Source organism: Ranitomeya variabilis, chromosome 8, assembly GCF_051348905.1.
Source record: "Ranitomeya variabilis isolate aRanVar5 chromosome 8, aRanVar5.hap1, whole genome shotgun sequence".
In the NCBI taxonomy this organism is placed as follows: Eukaryota; Metazoa; Chordata; class Amphibia; order Anura; family Dendrobatidae; genus Ranitomeya; species Ranitomeya variabilis.
Genome location: NC_135239.1, coordinates 13,160,419 through 13,183,736, shown reverse-complemented (window position 1 = coordinate 13,183,736; position 23,318 = coordinate 13,160,419). Strand labels below are relative to the sequence as shown.

Sequence of the window (23,318 nt, the reverse complement as noted above, 5' to 3'; positions counted from 1 at the left end):
TTCCTTAAGGGAATGTTTGTAGTCCTTTACTAACAGAGTTTTCCCATCTTATAAAGTGATGGACTATCCCTAGGACAAGGTATTATTTTATGGTGAGTGGGGGTCCAACCTCCGCAACCCCCCATTTATCCTGAGAACAATGCAGAATCACCTACGTCCTTTTTTAGTTGTTTTTCTTTTTTTGTTTGTTTGGTTTTTTAGAGACTTTTTTTTCCTTTTCTGTTTGGAATTCTTAGCAGAAGTTTTTTTAAGAATTTTTTCTTATTCCTACAGACGTGTCTTACAGACTTTTGATTGCTCAGGTGTCAAGCGAATCTACCTCCAAGAAGTCGCTCCTTTTTTTTTTCTTTTTACTGTTACAAGTTTTTCAAAACTAAATCATTACAAAATGTGCCATATAAACAGCGAAGTGGATTTTCCATTGAATTGAACAGGAAGGTTTTTCTAAATGGTTCTTGAAAAGTTTTTCTAGAAAAATTCTGGAGCGGATCCGACCCCAAAATTTCTCAGGACATCAGTGTGAACAAAGCCTTGGATTACTTAAGGACCTGGATGAAGACTTCTCATCTGTAGGGAACAGGTGGTAACATCATCGTAAACTGGAACATTTAGGACAATTTGGGAAAACAAATCATCTTTAATCCATGGCGATTCGGCACTAATTTGCAGAATTTTCCGCACAATACACATGCCGGTTTTGCAGCGAATTCCACAGGTGGATTTGGGGTGAATTTTTGCAACTTCCATAGACATCTGATCATCGGAGCACTTAGATGGACGGGGCTGTAGAGCCAGAAGATGAGGCCGCTCTGTATTCATGAGATTCTGGAGAATGACACGGAAGCGACACATTCACCGCGCTCCCGGGAGAGGAGTGAAGGCGGCTGTCAGGCTGCGGAGAATGTGGGGGCATCTATGGTAATGTGCACACAGATACATTTCTGGAATTCTTCCGGATCTTTCTCAATGGTGGCATCTGTCAGCTTCGCACAATCCTACCACGCTGGCACAGAAGACGAGTCAGACAGCTTGATAGCTGTTTATGAAGAACGTGCGGGGCACCGAGAGTGGTCAGATGGGGACGCGCTAGTCACAAAAGCTGCATCCGCTGCCAAAAAAGAGCCCTATTCTGTGCCCCGTATCAAGCGATGGAAAAGTGTTTCTCTCTTAATTAGCTTCATTTTAATAGTCTATAGAAGTAGAAAGACCAAATGCCCGGGAGCGGAGTGACACCACGACGCGCGTCGGGGCTGTGAGATGACACTGGCACCGACACAGCTGTCTCCACCGAGACAATTACATTCATTAGATAAAGACATTCTCAGAAACGTTCCCAGAATGCACAGTAAGCCCCCCTTTACATCTGCATTGAGGGGGTCTGGTCTGGGGTCTGCATTTATTTATGGCGTCAGTATTATTCCAGATGATCTGGTCTGGGGTCTGTATTCATCAAGGGGTTGTCCATGGTCGGCATTTATTTGTCATGTTTGTTTTGAGATCTTAATTTATTTTGGGGGTCTAGTTTACGGTCTGCATTACTCTGTGGGGTCTGATTTTTTGGTTAGGGGCTTGGCATGGGGTCTGAATATGTTTTGGGGGGTTGGACTCAGGCCTGTATTCATTTATGGGCTTTGATTTTGGGTCTTGTCAGGTGTTTATATTACTCTAGGGGGTCTGGTCTGGGATTTGCATTTAATTAGGGGGATTGGTCTGGGGTCTGTACATGTTTAGGGGCTTAGTGTTGATTCTGTATTGATTTAGAGGGTCTCATCTGGGGTCTATATATATTTAGGAGACTCATCTAGGGTCGGTATCAAGTTATATAGTCTCAGTACTTTGTTTGAGGGGCTTCTATTTGTCTTCTGGGTCTGTTTAATTTTGGGGGTCTGTTCTGGGGTCTGTATATATTGAGGGGCTGGGTCAGTAGTCTGTATTTGTCTACGGGGCCTGGTGTGAGTTCTGTATATGTTTTGAAGGTCTTGCCTGGGGTCTGTATATATTGAGGGGCTTTAGTCCATAGTTTGTATTTGTTTTTGGGGCCTGTTGTGGGGTCTCTTAGTTTAGGATGTGCTGTGATGTGATGAATATGGTTATATGAGCTATTTTTTATTGCAATGCCATAGTTTCAGGGCGCGTCTTATTAAAATTTTTGGGGAATAGGGATAAACGTTCGCCATCAAAATAAAGAACAATTATATAATTATATTTCCTGGAACAAACCATGTAGAACTGAAAAGATGAAGTCCTGTGCAAAATGTAATAAGATGCCAGATGCTGAATGTAAAGCTATGGAGTCTGGTGTATGGGGATGGAGTATGGAGTATGGGGACACACTTACCGGTTTCCAATGGGTCCCTTAAACTTTGGATCAAACTTCCTCGGCTCACCTGCAACACAGAACAGAAATGGTGACATAAAATCCATGCAATATCCACAGTTCTAGGAAATACTTCTATGTCCCATAACATAACAGTTCTTGGACATATTTTCAGCATTGCACCATTAAAAAAAATGAAACTATTATTACATGTCCAAATAATGCCGCCATACACTGTCTAAAGTACAGTGCTGCAATTCCACTATCATATATTACCCACATAATAACACTGCTATGCATACTTCTCACATAATATTGCCACTTAATGTCCCAATAGTACTGCCATACACTGTCTAAATATTTTCTACATCATACTGTACCAAAATAATACTGCAATACGTTACCCACAAAATCCTGCAATTCTTTGTCTAAATAATACTGACATACACTGTCTAAATAGTCCCTTTATATATTATTCAAATAACATTACAATTTTTTGCCCACATTACACTGCTACATACTTTCCACATACCATACAGTGCCCAACACTTACATATAGTATCAAAATAATACCACCATAATAATACCGTATATATCTCATTCATTGTTTATTTGTCATTCAAAAAATAAATGAAACGATCGTTCTATGTCCAAACAATACCGCCATACACTATCTTTTATGGTAGTATTGTTTAGATACTGTATGGATATTACCCATATAACACTGCCATATAATTTTAACACAACGCTGCCATTCTGTGTCCAAATAACACCGCCATACAACCAAATAATAAAAGAGTATATCATAATGTTACTGGAGGTCTAGACATTGATGGGGTTAATGATAAAGTCCCTGTGATCCAGGGCATTGAAAGTTCAAGTATTCCATTCTCAGGTTGCTCCTGGGAGTACAGTCCTTGCAGTCCCCATAAAAAAATGGTCCCTTAGGCAAAAGCCACTCTCTCCAACACGCCCTGAACAGAGTTCATATTATTCTGTGTGGGGGTCTCGGGGGTGATCCCCGTCATTGTTATCACATCCTATGTTTGCACAGCAGGCTGCGGCCGATGACAGGAACCCAGCAATAAACCTGTTACACAAGGTGTTGGAAACACTCAGTGCCATTCTATAAATATATTATAAGTCAAAGCGCATGGTCCAAGCTAGGAACATTTACCTGAATGCACGAGAGAAAAAGTACTGCTTGTAAAGGGCTAAACAAGGGGGCGCTAACAGAACCCAATATACAATTCCAAGAAGCAGGGTTTAGAGGGCTGGATACTAAGCCTGGCACAGAGCTGAAGAGGACATGTGGGAGGAGGAGCATGGTAAGATAGACCCGCCCATCGCCAGCTGAAAACACACCCACAAATGCCGATTGGCCGATAGTAGATGAGTACAACACAGTCCTTTTCAGATGAATGCCAGCCCTGGATGTTGATTTTGTCGGTCTGCCATGTAATGTATGGGATTAAATATTTAACCTATTAACTACCGGACTTCGCCCCCATTGTTGTATTAGTGTTTCCTTATCAGTCTCCGCAGTGTGACAACAAATCCCATGTGGGTGCGGAGAATACCAGGAGCGCGAGACATTTACTTATCGGGATTAACTCATTCTTGCAGAAAGAAAACTCTCAAAATCTCTGCTTGCTGAAAGGGAATATCTGAAATGGTGCAACACAAAGAACTAACAAACCAAAGTAACAAAGATTGTAACCGACGATCAGGTCAGATATTTACACCTCTGGTGATAAAGAAGAAAGTGCCAACAAAATTATTAAGAGGCGACGGAGACTGGACCCTGTAATTTACAGCATTAATTAAAAGTAAATCTGTAATGATGCAGAGCAGCCTTATAACAAACCCCCAGAATGACTGTGAGCCACGCACCATTGTAAAGGACCATGAAAAATAGCGATAAATATAAAGGCCCACAATTCCGGGGACCATGTGGCGGATTATAAAACAAAAATAATAACTGAATTATCAGGGGAGAAAAGGGAATAAAATAGAAGCAAAAACTGGAAACTTTCAACCCGGTTGTAGTAAATTATCACCTATTCAGGGGATAGGCAATAACTTTTAGATCAGTGGGGGTCCGGACTGCAGTGTCCCCCAACGATGGCAAGAAAGAGGCACTTTGATCCCCATTAGTAGTGTGAATGTTGGCGCAATGTTCCGTTCATTTTCTAAAGGGACTTTGCTTTATTCGGCTTTGTCCAGAAATATGTAGGAAATAAATGGCACGGCGGTCGAGCATGTGCAACTGCAGCATTCTAGCAGGGATAAAAGTGCCCCATCTTGGCAATCAGTGGGGTCCTCGCAGTCAGAGCCGCACTGATCTAGTTATCACCTGGTTGGTTCCAACTGCTCATCCCCAGTAAAAGGGTTATTCTCTTTGGAAAACCTCCCTTTGTTAAAAGATTTACCCAATTTTCTGCTGACCACAGGCGATCGGCTGTGATCGGTGTAAAAGCCTGGCCGTGAGTGTTCAATGTTGCTGCAGCGCCACCACTGGAGTAAGGAAGTATTGCAATGCTGAATGTAATGCAGGACAGGGCAGGTCCTCCAGAGTGAGAGGCGCTCTCTCTACTGAGGTCTCGAATAAGAGACACTTTTCTATTAAAGGTACCCGTCCCCATTATATGGTAATAAGGCAAACTATCCCTACTGACTGCCCCATACATCTGCATCCTCTGCTTCTCCAGAAGCCATCACTCCCGACCCCTCAGTCAATGGGGAGAGCGGAGTGACCATTTTTTTTAATGATGTATTTCTGCAGAGCTCCTTTACAACACTTCTTTTTAAAACGATTGCAAAAAAAAAAAATTGACATCAATTTCAAGAATTTTCTCTCCAGAGCTTTTTTTTTATTTTGCCATTTTCCCATACAGAAAAAAACATAGAAGTGCTGGAAAATAAATAATGTCAACTACACATAAAACTCATGCGTAGCAAGATGCGACGCATGGAATGTGCGGATGTCGTCTTCTTTCAGACAGTTTCATTCATATCTCTCAGTTTCCTATTGAAGTTAATGGCCACAAATTGCCACAAACCCCCCGCACTGCGCCCATCAGGAATCTCAAAGAAAATTCTGCGGACCCCCCAAAAAACTCAGACTGAGACAATTTGGGGAGAATTTGCTAAGACTTACATTTCAAGTACTGATCTTATACAGTTGCGTCTGGTGAAAGAGAAGATGAATTCATGAAGAGGCGCGCGCTCCTTAATAACTGTGCCGCCTGTGACTGATTGTACGCCAGCAATTGAAAATGTATATGTCAGCACAAATTTACCCTGACCCTGCCCTTGGCCCAGCCCATGCCCCTGAGACTGGCCCTGCCCTTTCCGTGCCCCTGTCCTAACCCAGCCCCTGCCCTACCCCTACTCCAGCCCTCCCCCAGCCCCTGCCCTACCCCTACTCCAGCCCTCCCACAGCCCCTGCTCTTCCCCAGCCCCTGCCCTACCCCTACTCCAGCCCCTGCCCTACCCATACTCCAGACCCTGCTCTTCCCCAACCCCTGCCCTACCCCAGCCCCTGCCCTACCCCTACTCCAGCCCTCCCCCAGCCCCTGCTCTTCCCCAGCCCTACCCATATTCCAGCCCCTGCCCCTTCCCTACCCCTACTCCAGCCCTATCCCTCCCCCAGCCTCAGCCCTCCACCAGCCCCTGCTCTTCCCCAGCCCCTGCCCTTCCACAGCCCCTGCCCTACTCCAGCCCCTGCCCTACCCCTACTTCAGCACCAGCCCTATCCCTCCCCCAGCCCCTGCCCTACCAATACTCCAGCCCTCCCACAGCCCCTGCTCTTCCCCAGCCCCTGCCCTACCCCGACTCCAGCCCTCCCCCAGCCCCTGCTCTTCCCCAGCCCCTGCCCTACCCCTACTCAAGCCCTCCCCCAGCCCCTGCTCTTCCTCATCCCTTGCTCTTCCCCAGCCCCTGCCCTACCCCTACTCCAGCCCCAGCCTCAGCCCTATCCCTCCCCAGCCCCTGCTCTTCCCCAGCCCCTGCCCTACCCCTACTCCAGCCCCAGCCCTATCCCTCCCCCAGCCCCTGCCCTACCAATACTCCAACCCTCCCCCAGCCCCTGCTCTTCCCCACACCCTGCCCTACCCCTACTCCAGCCCCAGCCTCAGCCCTATCCCTCCCCAGCCCCTGCTCTTCCCCAGCCCCTGCCCTACCTACTCCAGCCCCAGCCCTATCCCTCCCCCAGCCCCTGCCCTACCAATACTCCAACCCTCCCCCAGCCCCTGCTCTTCCCCACACCCTGCCCTACCCCTACTCCAGCCCCAGCCTCAGCCCTATCCCTCCCCAGCCCCTACTCCTCGCCAGCCCCAGCCCTACCCCTGTTCATAACATAGAAAAGTAGCGTGACCGACATAAAATAAAAGGTGCAAATATTTGTGCAAAACAGAAGTTGACAAAACTTTGTTAATTTTTATCTAATATTGGCACAAATAACTTATTATAAACACATTTTATCATTTTCTATGGCATTTTTTTCGCACAAAATAACAGCAGTAAAACACTGTGTGCAGTGGCGTAACTTGAAACTCATGGGCCCCGATCCAAAGGCTCCAACGGGGTCCCCAAATATTTTAAATCTTTAATAGCAAGTCTTTTTCTATAGGCCAAAGGGACTTTTAGGGCCCCCTAGGCTCCAAGGCCCGGGTGCGATTCCAACCCCTGCACCTGTTGTCGTTACACCTCTGACTGTTAGGCTGCCGTCACACTAGCAGTATTTGGTCAGTATTTTACATCAGTATTTGTAGCCAAAACCAGGAGTGGAACAAATAGAGGAAAAGTATAATAGAAACATCTGCACCACTTCTGTATTTATCACCCACTCCTGGTTTTATCTTACAAATTCTGATGTCAAATACTGACCCAATACTGCTAGTGTGACCGTGGCCTTACAGTCTGTGTATAGTTACCCCCGTGTGTTTGGGTGGTGTATCGTTACATGGCGCCCTCTCGCTGAATGTCGCTCAGTTCCTAGTGTCGAGCTCACGCACGGGATATTTACATGATGAACTTTACACCGCGACCTGACAGGTATTAAAGGGCCTCATTTACCGTGTTTCCCGTAGTAGTTCTCCTCGCCGCTGTCACTGGCCATGTCTCTGCAGCGTCTTCTCTCCTCCGGGATATTTTTAGTGAAGGTAATAAGCCGCGATTCCAGCACATGAGACGGCGAACAAAACGCTCTTTAACTAGGTTAAAAATAAACCTGTTCAGAGGCTCCGTCTGCTGCAGGAAGAGTCAGCGACTGTGGGAGCCAGCGGCCCGGCCCACACTGAGAAATCACACCTTCCACTCATGTCCTCGCACTGAGCAACACACTGTCCTAATACCAACTGCACCGAAAGAGCGCAGCTCCGGAGTATAATGCAGCAGGTAACTCAGGATCAGTAATGTAATGTATGTACACAGTGACTGCACCAGCAGAATAGTGAGTGCAGCTATGGAGTATAATACAGGATGTAACTCAGGATCAGTAATGTATGTACACAGTGACTGCACCAGCAGAATAGTGAGTGCAGCTCTGGAGTATAATACAGGATGTAACTCAGGATCAGTAATGTAATGTATGTACACAGTGACTGCACCAGCAGAATAGTGAGTGCAGTTCTGGAGTATAATACAGGATGTAACTCAGGATCAGTAATGTAATGTATGCACACAGTGACTGCACCAGCAGAATAGTGAGTGCAGCTCTGGAATATAATACAGGATGTAACTCAGGATCAGTAATGTAATGTATGTACACAGTGACTGCACCAGCAGAATAGTGAGTGCAGCTCTGGAGTATAATACAGGATGTAACTCAGGATCAGTAATGTAATGTATGTACACAGTGACTGCACCAGCAGGATAGTGGGTGCAGCTCTGCTCAGCTGCTACTCACTGTGCTGATTGTGGGTGCGGTCGCTGCTGAACCTGCAGTGTGCTCCTGAGCTCCTGAGAACCACCACCTCTCCACCCGGGGACCTGCTCTCTCTCTTACCCAGGGAGGGAGTGGGTTTCCTGGGATGAGTGAAGGAGCCAAGTCCCAGGCTTCTGCTTCCCGGACCAGGCTGGCGGGGGGCAGAAGGAACCAGCAACCAGCCTGCACATCAGAAGATTCGGGGGTGAGACGCTCCACCAGGAGTCGCAGCAATGTGGCTCCTACTCCCCCCAGGTCTGCAGAGACCCAGAGAAGCCGCAAGGCTTCCATGGAGGAGAAGCCCGCTAGCGTGCAGGATGGCGGCCCTTCCGGAGGAAAGCTGAGTGCTCACGGAGGTGAGGCCGACCTCACTGAGGAGGGTTGGGCGCTGCAGAGCCCCCGGGAGTCTGTGTCCACCTATGCCTCCCGGGTCATGAGCCACCTCCGTGAGTATGAAGACGCAAGCAAGACCATCACGAGGCTCCAAGAGGAGCTGCGCTGCACAAGCAACAAAGCTGCAGGTTCCTCCAAACCGAGAAAGAATCAGCTCCAGGCAGAGGTAAGGAGACTGAAGGATGACATCAATGAGCTTGAAGTCAGAAAAGCTCTCATCAGAGAAAAAAGTGGACCATTTAAGGAAAAACTTATTAATGAAGATCGATTCAGAGAAATGGCTGATAACAGAGAGCAAAGGCAGATGGGGCTGCAGCCTGAGTGCCAGGTGGATGATGATGATGAGGAGGAGGATGATGACCAGCAGAAAGCCCCACCTGGCAGCCTGCTTAGTCACTCACAGGCCACGTGCAGCGAGCTCCCTGCTGGACAGGTGACAATGACATCTCGTCGCAGTTCTGCTGGCTCTGGGGATGACAGTGACATCGGCCAGGGAGGGGCACTAATGGCGGAGATCAAGCTCCTGGAGTCCCCAGTGTGCCTTCAGAACTTCCATCTTGGTGATGATTTGCCAGAGGAGGCACCTGGGGGCCGGAAAAAAAAGGTGAAGAAGATCAAACCGAAGCTGCAGGAAGCGGTAAGCTATGTATATGCCCCCCTCCCTGTACCCCCTGAGTCGGCTGCAGGGTCAGCTCGCTGTATAAGCTCCGTTGCCCAGCCCAGCCCGGGTTCTGCTGTGGATCCGGTGCAAAGGCGCGGGGAGACTACAAAGCAATGTAGTGAGGCGCAGAGCTCCGTTTCTGCTTGTAGTAGCAGGGACGTAGCAGCAGGTGCATCAGCCGAGAGGCTGGACAGTGAGGGCGGCCCGGCGGCGGGCGAAAAATCAGGCCACGATACTGTGGTGCGCTCCCCAGTGGGAGGGGGGAGCAGCCCGGTGTCAGGGGCAGCTCCGGTAGCCTCGGTGCCCCTGAATGCTGTTGCCGCTGATCACTTAGTTGAGAAGCGGCGGCAGTGTGAGGGGGTTACCGGGGCTGGGCGTTCCGGTCCTCCCACCAAAGTCCTGTTCTGTGTTGGCGCCGCTGGTCAACAAGATCCTGATGCTAAGGATCAGCGGTGCCTCACAACAGCGAAAGATCAGCGGCGCCTGGTAGCAACCATGAAGCAGCGGAAAATATCAACTGATGATGCGGAGGGCACACATAAAACCAGGGGTGAGGTCACCTCCAGTTCTGTGGAGGAGACTCAGCCCCTTGTGCCTGATGATGCGGAGGCCAAAATGTCACCCCCTGTTGTCACTGGTCCAGCAGGAGTGAATGTGGTGGTGGGTATGGATGAGGAAAACTCTTTGTCTAGTGGTGTGGTTGCTGGTTTGGTGGAGGGTGAGGAGGTTATGGAGGTGGGTAATGGTGATACTGTTGGTGTGGATGTGGTCACTGGTCCGGTTGCCCCCCCGGTGGTGGCAGCACCTGTCAGGAGTTATGCCGCTGTCACCTCCGGGGGAAATAGGGCGTCCTCCTCGTCTCTGGGCTCTGGGGACGGCATGTTGCAACGGCGTCTCCTGGAGGCTCTAAAGAAGGGAGAGAGATCACTAATGGTAGAGGGTCGAGAGGTTGATCTATCCTTCTGGATAGAGAGGCATGGCCTCGGGGCCTTCCGAGAGCAAAGAGGGGGGGATACAGTGTGGTCCCTCCCAACAGCCGGGCCGGGTAGTGTGCGTAGGAATGTGGTCCGTCTTCGGTGGAGGGGCAGTGATGCGTGTCCTCCAAGGTCGAAGGTTGTGGAGCTCCTGCTGAGGATGGGCTTCAAGGCGATTGACATCTACGCCTTGATACATCCCTATTCCACACCTGAGTTTGATGTCAGCTTTGTTCGGCCGGAGGGGCTTGAACTTTTCTGGTCGAACTATGAGTTGGCAAAAAATGAGCCCGGCTGGCGAGACTTTGCCGTTCAGGCGGTGTCTCGCCAAAATCAAGTCAAGAAAGTGACCGTGATGACATGTAACGAGTCGCTTTCTTGTTATGACATCATGACGTGGCTTGGCCGGTATGGAGAGGTAGTGGAGATGCCAAAGAAAAACCGTGACGAGTTTGGTATCTGGTCAGGGGCCTGGACGTTTATGGTAAAACTTAAGCGTTCAGGTGGTACGGTTGCCCACATACCATCATCTGCCTTCCTGGGTAGGGATCGTATCCTGGTCTTCTACCAGGGGCAACCGAAGCTCTGTCACAAGTGCGGCGACCCCACACACTTCAGCGCAAACTGCACTGTGCAGAAGTGTGCATTGTGTGGGGATGTCGGCCATCTTGCTGCATCTTGTGTGGAGATTAGGTGCCACCTGTGTGGTGAGTTAGGTCACCCATTCAGCCGTTGTCCTCGCTCCTTCGCTAACGCAGTCGTGACCCCGGTGGGAGAAAGCCGTGAGGCTGATTCTGCTGGGGAAGGGACTAGCAAGGGTGAGGGAGCTGAGGGGCCAAGGAAGAAAAGCAATAAAAAGACGCCTGCCCAGCTAAGGCGTCTAGACAAGCGCAGACAGGATAGGGAGCTGGGCGAGCCTCGGGCTACTGGGGCGGCCCCTGTCCTGGATGCCAGTCTTGCTGCTGAGGCCCCAAGGGATGATGAGTTGGATGAGGAGGTCAGGAGGATCCACAGGGAGGAGAGTGCCACTGCCTCAGAGTCCTCCCATTATGAAAGTATGGATGAGGATAATAGGCAGTGGCTAGAGGACAAGCGTAAGCTCGGCACCAAAAAGAAGAGAAAGAAGGGAGGTAAAAAATCTTCTCTCACTCTGACCAAGGTACCTAAGGAAGGAAAAACCGACTCCCCTCTGGTTGGTCTTTCTAACCGGTTCCAAGCCCTTGAAAACATCTCTTCCTCTGAGGAGGAAGCTGAGGGTGAGGTTCTGGCTTCGGCGGGGCTCACAGGGGGCGCCGAGTCTCCTCCTTCTGGGAACGTAAGATCCTTGGAGGGAGGGACTGGCCCAGAGTCCGGAGACGAGGACGAAAAAAATAAAAAACGCGTGGAAATGGATACCTCCATGTCATTAAAGAGGGGGAAGGATTCCTCCTCTGAGGCAGAGGATAAGGGGAGTGGGAAAAAGAAAGCCATCTAACTCAATCACCAATGATGGCGGAACCCACTCCGTTGACGCTGGCGTCCATTAATGTCGCCAGCATAAAGTCAAATACAGCTAGATTTGCGGCCTTTGATTTTCTCAGCCGGGTTGAAGCTGACATTTTCTTTTTGCAAGAGACCAGGCTGCCAAACATGGCAGATGTGTTTAAAGCTAAGAGGGAGTGGAGACTCGGGCCCTCCTATTGGTCTCTTGCGGCCGAGCCGTATAGCGGAGTGGCGGTCCTTTTTACCGCACCGGTGGAATGCCGACGGGTTATTGAGTTAGAAATGGGGAGGTGCCTGATCTTAGATGTCCTCATGAAGGGACAAGAGCTCCGGCTCATTAACATCTATGGTCCCCAATCTAAGTGGGACCGGAAGTGTCTCTTTATGAGGATCAAGCCCTACCTTTTTACAAGTCGGCAGGTTGTCTTTGGAGGGGACTTCAATGCTGTCACGAGGCCCCGAGATAGAGGAGGTTCCAGAGACAAGCTGACTTATGATAGCGTCGCCCTTAATAGTATAGCTAGTGAGGCTCGCCTGGTGGATGTCCACATTCGGCACACCCCAGGCCACGAGGGGTTCACCTATCATAGAGGTAACTGTAGGTCCAGAATAGATAGGTTTTATTTAAAGGAGGAAGCTGTCTCTTCAGCAGTGTCTGTTGTTGAGGTGGAGTTCTCCGACCACTGTTTAATTTTGTTTTCTCTGAATGTTACAGAGACCCTCCGGATGGGAAGAGGCTTTTGGAGGCTCAATTCGTCTCTCTTGGAAGAAGCGGAGATAAGACAGTCCTTTGAGGATTTTCTTCAGAGCCAGGTACCCTTACTGGATCTTTGTAGTAGTAGGTCAGAGTGGTGGGAGATGTTCAAGGAAAGGGTGGCGAGATTCTTCCGCCAGCTCTCGAGCCTCAGGAGTCTGAGCAGGTACCGCCTGTATCAGGGTCTGAGGAGGAAACTCGAGCATCTTGTCTCAACTGGAGGTAGCCGCGAGGAGATCTCCAGAGTGAAATCTTTGCTTATGAGGTGTCAGTACGATAGACATGCATCTTTGGTTTTTGAGAGGGATTACGGGAAGTACCGCTCGCCCGACCCTTACAGAAACTGCAAGATGTCAGTGAATAGTAAAGTGGTTACAGGACTGGTCGACACTACGGGGTCCCTGAGGCGATCCAGATCAGGGATCCTGGAGGTTGTCAGATCCTTCTACTCGCACCTCTTGGGGAAGAGGGATCTTGATTGGGATGAGATGTCGGCTTTCCTGGCAGAAGCTGTCCCCGAACCAGGGGTAGACCCCTCTCTTGACGTTTTGACAGAAATGATCAGGGAAGAGGAAGTTCAGTTGGCGATTGAAGGGCTTGCTCCCAAAAAATCGCCTGGTCCAGATGGCTTAACATCTGAATTCTATAAGACCTTTAAGGACGTTTTGGTTCCCCTCTTGACTGAGGTATTCAATGAGTGTCTTTCCTCGGGCACTCTGCCGAAGTCAATGAGGAGGTCTGCTCTGATCATCTTGTCAAAGGGTAAGGACCCGTCTTGCATTGAGAATTGGCGTCCCATAGCGCTTCTCAATGCAGACAGGAAGGTTCTGGCAAAGGTGCTGTTTAATCGGCTGGTGAAATTTGCACCCCGACTCCTTTCGGGGGCCCAGCATTGCTCTGTTCCAGGCCGCAGCACATTTAGTGCTGTGCTCTGTGTCCGAGAGGCAGTGGAGCAGGGTAGGGCTGGTCACTGGAAGGGGTACATGCTGTCACTGGACCAGGCAAAAGCGTTTGATCGGGTTAATCACGAGTACCTCTGGTCCGTCCTTCTGAGATATGGCCTGCCGGGGGGGTTTGTTGATTGGCTTAAGACCTTGTACAGTGGGGCAGAGAGTTTCCCGCTTGTGAATGGTTGGATTGGTAGCCCTTTTGAGGTTGGGTCCGGTGTTCGCCAGGGTTGTCCCTTGAGCCCGCTGCTGTACGTGTTTGCGATTGACCCTCTTCTTAGGAGGGTGGAGCGTGGACCGTTGGCCGGGATCGGGATGGATCAGGCAGCACCGGAAGCCACTCTGAGGGTGGTGGCGTATGCCGATGATGTCACTGTGTTTGCTTCCTCTCACGAGGAGGCAGGGTGGCTGATGTCAGAGGTAGATCGCTACTCGGAGGCATCCGGGTCCAAGATCAACCGGGATAAGTGTGAGAGTCTCTGGCTGGGAGGAGGAGATCCTGGTTTTGATCTCCCGGACACCCTTCCAGGACCCAAAGTCTCTGCAAAAGTCCTTGGCATCGAATTTGGCCAGGGGGATTACCCCAAACAAAATTGGGACAGCAGGCTAGAGATCGCCACTCAGAAGGTGAACCAATGGAAGGGTTGGTCTTTGACCCTAAGGGAAAGGGTAAACCTGAGCAAAACTTACCTGCTCCCTTTACTGATTTATCTGGGCAGTGTGTGCATCTTGCCGGAATCTCTCTGGACTCGGGTCTACAGTTTGTTCTTCCAACTGTTATGGGGGAATAGACTGAACCTGGTCAAGAGGGAGGTTACTTACCGTACGAGGAGACTAGGAGGGTTGGGTATGGTCAACCCTGTGGTATTCCTTGTGGATACCTTCATTAAGATCAATATCGCAAACCTCTGGAAAGAGAGGGCTCCTCCGTGGGTATTCTCCTGTAGGGGATGGTTTCAGCCTTTCTTCCAGGAATGGGAGACAGGAGGGCAAGTGAAGGATCTTCGCACACCGCATGGACATCTTCCGGCTTACGCTACCTTGGTTCTGAAGGTAATTCGTCGGTGGGGTCTGGGAATGTGGGAGATCAGGACTCTGCCAAGGAAACTACTTGACAGTAGGGTTCTGTTGACCCATTTCCAGAGGCCTCTGGCGCTCAGGGACTGCCCAAGTCGGGATCTTGGGGTGGGTTTGCATCTTTTGAATTCTATCAGGATCCCCTCGAAGTTTTGGGACTTGGCTTGGCGCTGCTTCCATGGGAAACTGTGTGTGAGGGACAATCTGAAGTGTAGGAGCTCTGAGGACAAGAATTGTCCTCGGGAGCATTGTGGTACCTTGCTGGAAAGCATGGACCACTTCCTGCTTCATTGTCCCTTCAACACAGAGGTGTACAACAGGGTGGGCGCCTTCATTGGCTGGTCTCGGCTGGCCGGTCTCTCCTATGCAGAATGGGCCTATGGAGCATTCGGAGACCTGGGTGGTCGGGACCGCTGCACCTTATTTCTAGTTAGCGCAGTGGTTAGGTATCACACGTGGAACGCACGGTGCTTAGTATCGACGCAACGAAAAATCCTCCCAGTGGACGATGTGTTTAGGACCATACTCGGTGACCTGGTGAAGGTGCGCTCTCTGGAGTATGGGCGACTGGGCGCACGGAGGGCCGCGCTCCTCTGGAGGGGCTTTTCTTTTAGTGTGCCCTAGTCTGGTCATCTCCTTTCCTGGTGGTGGGCTGCAGCTGACACTGTAGATTTTTGTTTTGTTTGATTATACAGTGATGTAGGGCTGCAGGCGCCGAACTTGGGCTTCGTGTTTTGTAATTATTGTGGTGTGTGCTGCTGTATATAATGTATATATTGTATATGGGGATATAGATTTGGGTGTAGGTGTTAGGTTGGGTGGTGGGAAAAGGGGGGAGGTGGGATTATCTTGTGGGACTATGGGACACTGGGTTGTTTGGGGGAAAAACTGGCACTGCCTGATCTGGCCTATGGACGTTGGACATGGACTGAGGCATGAGATGCAGGACCAGCTCTCAGGTCAGTGCGGGGGGTTGGGAATGGAGGATAGCTTAGTATTGTATATATTTGTTTAATTTGTAGTTATTTTATTTAAAACTAAAAAAAAAAAAAAAAAAAAGTTCCTGTATATAGTCTTTGTTTTCCATTGTTTATTTTATTTGTTATTATTATTTTGTTTGGTGACCGGACCTGAAGTTATTGTTCTGTATATACTGTATAATATGTGTGAGAGGAGAGAATGAGCGGCTGGACCAGTGTTCAGTATACTGATTATTTTCTGGCTAATATTTTTGTTATGTTTTCTGCTATTATTGTTGTTATGTTTTTCATTTTTATAATAAAAGATCTACAGGATGTAACTCAGGATCAGTAATGTAATGTGTGTACACAGTGACTGCACCAGCAGAATAGTGAGCGCAGCTCTGGAGAATAACACAGGATGTAACTCAGGATCAGTAATGTAATGTATGTACACAGTGACTGCACCAGCAGAACAGTGAGTGCAGCTCTGGGGTATAATACAGGATGTAACTCAGGATCAGTAATGTAATGTATGTACACAGTGACTGCACCAGCAGAATAGTGAGTGCAGCTCTGGGGTATAATACAGGATGTAACTCAGGATCAGTAATGTAATGTATGTACACAGTGACTGCACCAGCAGAATAGTGAGCGCAGCTCTGGAGAATAATACAGGATGTAACTCAGGATCAGTAATGTAATGTATGTACACAGTGACTGCACCAGCAGAATAGTGAGTGCAGCTCTGGAGTATAATACAGGAGGTAACTCAGGATCAGTAATGTAATGTATGTACACTGTGACTGCACCAGCAGAATAGTGAGTGCAGCTCTGGAGTATAATACAGGATGTAACTCAGGATCAGTAATGTAATGTATGTACACAGTGACTGCACCAGCAGAATAGTGAGCGCAGCTCTGGAGAATAATACAGGATGTAACTCAGGATCAGTAATGTAATGTATGTACACAGTGACTGCACCAGCAGAATAGTGAGTGCAGCTCTGGAGTATAATACAGGATGTAACTCAGGATCAGTAATGTAATGTATGTACACAGTGACTGCACCAGCAGAACAGTGAGTGCAGCTCTGGGGTATAATACAGGATGTAACTCAGGATCAGTAATGTAATGTATGTACACAGTGACTGCACCAGCAGAATAGTGAGTGCAGCTCTGGGGTATAATACAGGATGTAACTCAGGATCAGTAATGTAATATATGTACACAGTGACTGAACCAGCAGAATAGTGAGTGCAGCTCTGGAGTATAATACAGGATGTAACTCAGGATCAGTAATGTAATGTATGTATACAGTGACAGCACCAGCAGAATAGTGAGAGCAGCTCTGGGGTATAATACAGGATGTAACTCAGGATCAGTAATGTAATGTATGTACACAGTGACTGCACCAGCAGAATAGTGAGTGCAGCTCTGGGGTATAATACAGGATGTAACTCAGGATCAGTAATGTAATGTATGTATACAGTGACAGCACCAGCAGAATAGTGAGAGCAGCTCTGGAGTATAATACAGGATGTAACTCAGGATCAGTAATGTAATGTGTGTACACAGTGACAGCACCAGCAAAATAGTGAGTGCAGCTCTGGAGTATAATACAAGATGTAACTCAGGATCAGTAATGTAATGTATGTACACAGTGACTGCACCAGCAGAATATTGAGTGCAGCTCTGGAGCATAATACAGGGTGTAACTCAGGATCAGTAATGTAATGTATGTACACAGTGACTGCACCAGCAGAATAGTGAGTGCAGCTCTGGAGTATAATACAGGATGTAACTCAGGATCAGTTATGTAATGTATGTACACAGTGACTGCACCAGCAGAATAGTGAGTGCAGGTCTGGAGTATAATACAGGATGTAACTCAGGATCAGTAATGTAATGTAAGTACACAGTGACTGCACCAGCAGAATAGTGAGTGCAGCTCTGGAGTATAATACAGGATGTAACTCAGGATCAGTAATGTAATGCATGTACACAGTGACTGCACCAGCAGAATATTGAGTGCAGCTCTGGGGTATAATACAGGATGTAACTCAGGATCAGTAATGTATGTACACAGTGACTGCACCAGCAGAATAGTGAGTGCAGCTCTGGAGTATAATACAGGATGTAACTCAGGATCAGTAATGTAATGTATGTACACAGTGACTGCACCAGCAGAATAGTGAGTGCAGCTCTGGAGCATAATACAGGGTGTAACTCAGGATCAGTAATGTAATGTATGTACACAGTGACTGCACCAGCAGAATAGTGAGTGCAGCTCTGGAGTATAATACAGGAGGTAACTCAGGATCAGTAATGTAATCTATGTACACAGTGACTGCACCAGCAGAATAGTGAGTGCAGCTCTGGAGTATAATACAGGATGTAACTCAGGATCAGTAATGTAATGTATGTACACAGTGACTGCACCAGCAGAATAGTGAGTGCAGCTCTGGAGTATAATACAGGAGGTAACTCAGGATCAGTAATGTAATGTAAGTACACAGTGACTGCACTAGCAGAATAGTGAGTGCAGCTCTGGGGTATAATACAGGATGTAACTCAGGATCAGTAATGTATGTACACAGTGACTGCACCAGCAGAATAGTGAGTGCAGCTCTGGAGTATAATACAGGATGTAACTCAGGATCAGTAATGTAATGTATGTACACAGTGACTGCACCAGCAGAATAGTGAGTGCAGCTCTGGAGTATAATACAGGAGGTAACTCAGGATCAGTAATGTAATGTATGTACACAGTGACTGCACCAGCAGAATAGTGAGTGCAGCTCTGGAGTATAATACAGGAGGTAACTCAGGATCAGTAATGTAATGTAAGTACACAGTGACTGCACCAGCAGAATAGTGAGTGCAGCTCTGGAGTATAATACAGGAGGTAACTCAGGATCAGTAATGTATGTACACAGTGACTGCACCAGCAGAATAGTGAGTGCAGCTCTGGAATGGGCAGAATTTAGGCACATTTGGTACAAAGTTGGTAATTTTGGACTAATTTCACAGGAGTCCATCTTGAAGTTTCTTTTGTGATATCAGTTCATTGCAATGAAATCTGAAAAGTAATATAATACTACATTGAGTCCACTACATCAGGCAGATATTTGGCCGGTGCTCACTCAGACCTGTCAGCCGTATTCTCCCTGCGGTAACACCATACACACTGCCCTATATCCTGCGCGGTAATAAGTCTGTACAGGCGGGTAGGGGCCGGTTTGTGCTGATCCTGAGCGCTCCGCTGGCTGCACCGGACATATTATTACGCTTCACATAAATCGCGCTTATTGCTGGAAAATCCACAATCCACAGACTTCTCATAACACATCGCAGCCGACATTGTGCCGACAGATTCCAATAATCCAGCAACGACGTCTTCAACCAACTGAAGCAGATCTGGATTACAAAGACATAGCAGGTTAACCCCTCGGCTCCCAGGACCGTGACGATTGGGCTTTTGGCCTCACTTAGGGTATGTGTCCACGTTCAGGATTGCATCAGGATTTGGTCAGGATTTTTCATCAGTATTTGTAGCCAAAACCAGGAATGGGTGATAAATACAGAAGTGGAGCAAATGTTTCTATTATACTTTTCCTCTAATTGTTCCACTCCTGGTTTTGGCTACAAATACTGATGAAAAATCCTGACCAAATCCTGATGCAATCCTGAACGTGGACACATACCCTTATAAATGCCTTGGTAGAAAATGATGAAATGGAGCTCGGATTTCAATTAACAATTTTCTATATGATTTTACTGAGCAATTGTAAATATATTCATCTTAATTCCCCAGAAAATGGAAAATCCACGAACTGAGCAAGAAGCGTCATTACATGGAGTCATTATAGATGAGTGATGGGGAAAATTAAATCAGATTCACCTCAACCTCACATCTGAAATCATTACTTCATTTTCTTTATTTTACAAAATGTGTATAATTATTCAAATGTCTGAAAATGTCTGAGTGATCTCTCCCCAAAGACCTGATCTGCGGAACTGATCCAGTAATCGAGAGCGGCGTCTCTGCGACACGATCAGATCATCAATATTAACACAACTCTGCTACGCTCCGAATGTCACCTTTACAGGGGGGGAAATAAGTATTTGATCCCTTGCTGATTCTGTAAGTTTGTCCACTGACAAAGACATGGACGTCTATAATATTAAGGGTAGGTTAACTTTAACATTGAGAGAATATCAAAAATAAAATCCAGAAAATCACATTGTATAAATTATATAAATTTAGTTACATTTTGCAATGTGAAATAAGTATTTGATCCCCTATCAACCATTAAGAGTTCTGGCTCCTAATCAGCGTCAGATGCAGAGAGCCGGACGATAAGGAGTCCGGACCTGCGGCCAGCAAGGAGAGGGGAGTATTTCATATTTACTTTTTTTTTTATGTATGGAGCATTTTATGGGGCCCATAATACTGTATGAAGCACTATGTGGGGCCCATAATACTGTATGAAGCACTATGTGGGGCCCATTATACTGTATGAAGCATTATATGGGGCCCATTATACTGTATGAAGCACTATGTGGGGCCCATATTACTGTATGAAGCACTATGTGGGGCCCATTATACTGTATGAAGCATTATATGGGGCCCATTATACTGTATGAAGCACTATGTGGGGCCCATAATACTGTATGAAGCACTATGTGGGGCCCATTATACTGTATGAAGCATTATATGGGGCCCATTATACTGTATGAAGCACTATGTGGGGCCCATAATACTGTATGAAGCACTATGTGGGGCCCATTATACTGTATGAAGCACTATGTGGGGCAAATAATATTGTATGGAGCACTACAGTCATGGCCAAAAGTATTGACACCCCTGCAATTCTGTCGGATAATACTCAGTTTCTTCCTGGAAATGATTGCAAACACAAATTCTTTGGTATTATTATCTTCATTTAATTTGTCTTAAATGAAAAAACACAAAAGAGAATGACACAAAAAGCAAAACATTGATCATTTCACACAAAACTCCAAAAATGGGCCAGACAAAAGTATTGGCACCCTCAGCCTAATACTTGGTTGCACAACCTTTAGCCAAAATAACTGCGACCAACCGCTTCCGGTAACCATCAATGAGTTTCTTACAATGCTCTGCTGGAATTTTAGACCATTCTTCTTTGGCAAACTGCTCCAGGTCCCTCATATTTGAAGGGTGCCTTCTCCAAACTGCCATTTTTAGATCTCTCCACAGGTGTTCTATGGGATTCAGGTCTGGACTCATTGCTGGCCACCTTAGAAGTCTCCAGTGCTTTCTCTCAAACCATTTTCTAGTGCTTTTTGAAGTGTGTTTTGGGTCATTGTCCTGCTGGAAGACCCATGACCTCTGAGGGAGACCCAGCTTTCTCACACTACATTATGCTGCAAAATTTGTTGGTAGTCTTCAGACTTCATAATGCCATGCACACGGTCAAGCAGTCCAGTGCCAGAGGCAGCAAAGCAACCCCAAAACATCAGGGAACCTCCGCCATGTTTGACTGTAGGGACCGTGTTCCTTTCTTTGAATGCCTCTTTTTTTTCTCCTGTAAACTCTATGTTGATGCCTTTGCCCAAAAAGCTCTACTTTTGTCTCATCTGACCAGAGAACATTCTTCCAATACGTTTTAGGCTTTTTCAGGTAAGTTTTGGCAAACTCCAGCCTGGCTTTTTTATGTCTCGGGGTAAGAAGTGGGGTCTCCCTGGGTCTCCTACCATACAGCCCCTTTTCATTCAGACGCCGACGGATAGTACGGGTTGACACTGTTGTACTCTCGGACTGCAGGGCAGCTTGAACTTGCTTGGATGTTAGTCGAGGTTCTTTATCCAACATCCGCACAATCTTGCGTTGAAATCTCTTGTCAATTTCTCTTTTCCGTCCACATCTAGGGAGGTTAGCCACAGTGCCATGGGCTTTACACTTCTTGATGACACTGCGCACGGTAGACACAGGAACATTCAGGTCTTTGGAGATGGACTTGTAGCCTTGAGATTGCTCATGCTTCCTCACAATTTTGTTTCTCAAGTCCTCAGACAGTTCTTTGGTCTTCTTTCTTTTCTCCATGCTCAATGTGGTACACACAAGGACACAGGACAGAGGTTGAGTCAACTTTAATCCATGTCAACTGGCTGCAAGTGTGATTTAGTTATTGCCAACACCTGTTAGGTGCCACAGGTAAGTTACAGGTGCTGCTAATTACACTAATTAGAGAAGCATCACATGATTTTTCGAACAGTGCCAATACTTTTGTCCACCCCCTTTTTTATGTTTGGTGTGGAATTATATCCAATTTGGCTTTAGGACAATTCTTTTTGTGTTTTTTAATTTAAGACAAATTAAATGAAGATAATAATAACAAAGAATTTGTGTTTGCAATCATTTTTAGGAAGAAACTGAGTATTATCTGACAGAATTGCAGGGGTGTCAAAACTTTTGGCCATGACTGTATGTGGGGCCCATAATATTGTATGAAACACTACTGGGGCCCATAATATTGTATGGAGCACTACATGGGGCCCATAATATTGTATGAAGCACTATGTGGGGCCCGTAATACTGTATGGAGCACTATGTGGGGCCCATAATACTGTATGGAGCACTATGTGGGGCTCATAATATTGTATGGAGCTCTATGTGGGTCCCATAATATTGTATGGAGCACTATGTGGGGCCCATAATATTGTATGGATCACTACTGGGGCCCATCATATTGTATGGAGCACTACTGGGGCCCATAATATTGTATGGAGCACTATGTTGTGCCCATAATATTTTATGTAGCACTATGTGGGGCCCATAATACTGTATGTAGGACTATGTGGAGCCCATAATACTGTATGGAGGATTATGTGGGGCCCATAATACTGTATGGAGCACTACGTGGGGCCCATAATACTGTATGGAGCACTATGTGGAGCCCATAATCCTGTATGGAGCACTATGTGGGGCCCATAATACTGTATGGAGCACTACGTGGGGCCCATAATACTGTATGGAGCACTATGTGGGTCCCATAATACTGTATGTAGGACTATGTGGGGCCCATAATACTGTATGGAGTGCTATGTGGAGCCCATAATATTGTATGGAGTGCATACTGCCTGGGCATCACCGCCAAGCACCAAAAGTTAGGGCAGGCGAGCATGGAGGATAGGTGGGTCGTCCGGATCCTGACTCCAGCCCCCTTCTCCCACCCTTGGTGTTAGTTTTGCGTTCCAGTGCATTTTCTGAAATAACTGGAGCAGATGAGGATTGTGCTGTAAAGACATTTTCCACTTTCCAGGATTTGAGAAATGTCTATTAAATATTCATATCCTCGACGATCTCTATATAGAATTGCTAAAATAATCCACAGAGCGGCCAATGAGGAGAAGCTGGGGAAGAAGTTATAGGACGCGCGGCATCTACCCCAGCCGTCATATATCACCCACTGATCCGAAGTGTCAGAACCTGGAAGTTCCCTACAAATCATCTGCCGTGATAGGATACGTGTGACTGAACATAAATATATACACAAATATACACAGTGCTCAGCATAAGTGAGTACACCCCCTTTAAAAACTAAGATTTTAATCAATATTTCACTAAACACAAGAACAATTGCCAAAATTTTGGAACTTTTTTTTTTAAACCCCTAACATGAAAATAAGGGTAATAATATAACTCTCATTACAAAATCTTCAGTTTTAATCAAAATAGTGGATGCAAAAATTAGTACACCCCACATCAAAAACTACTAACTCTAGTATTTTGTATGACCTCCATGATTTGTATGGAGGCACCAAATCTTCTAGGCCTG

The 23,318-nt window shown here is 47.0% G+C and overlaps 1 protein-coding gene across 5 annotated transcripts in view; it reads right to left on the bottom strand.

The window, feature by feature from the left end:
- The window catches only part of SLC44A5 (solute carrier family 44 member 5), a 117,416-nt gene that overhangs the window by 54,887 nt on the left and 39,211 nt on the right, over positions 1–23,318 (bottom strand). For 2 of the 5 annotated variants that reach the window (XM_077277569.1, XM_077277566.1), the window contains exons 1-2: positions 7,397–7,600; positions 2,339–2,387 (exon numbers count right to left, since the gene is read on the bottom strand). In XM_077277569.1, coding sequence (XP_077133684.1) covers positions 2,339–2,387; positions 7,397–7,439 — 92 coding nt within the window. In that variant the 5' untranslated portion in view covers positions 7,440–7,600. Of the gene's footprint in view, positions 1–2,338; positions 2,388–7,396; positions 7,619–23,318 lie in introns of those variants that run through there. The other 3 variants (XM_077277570.1, XM_077277567.1, XM_077277568.1) reach the window with 2 other exon arrangements.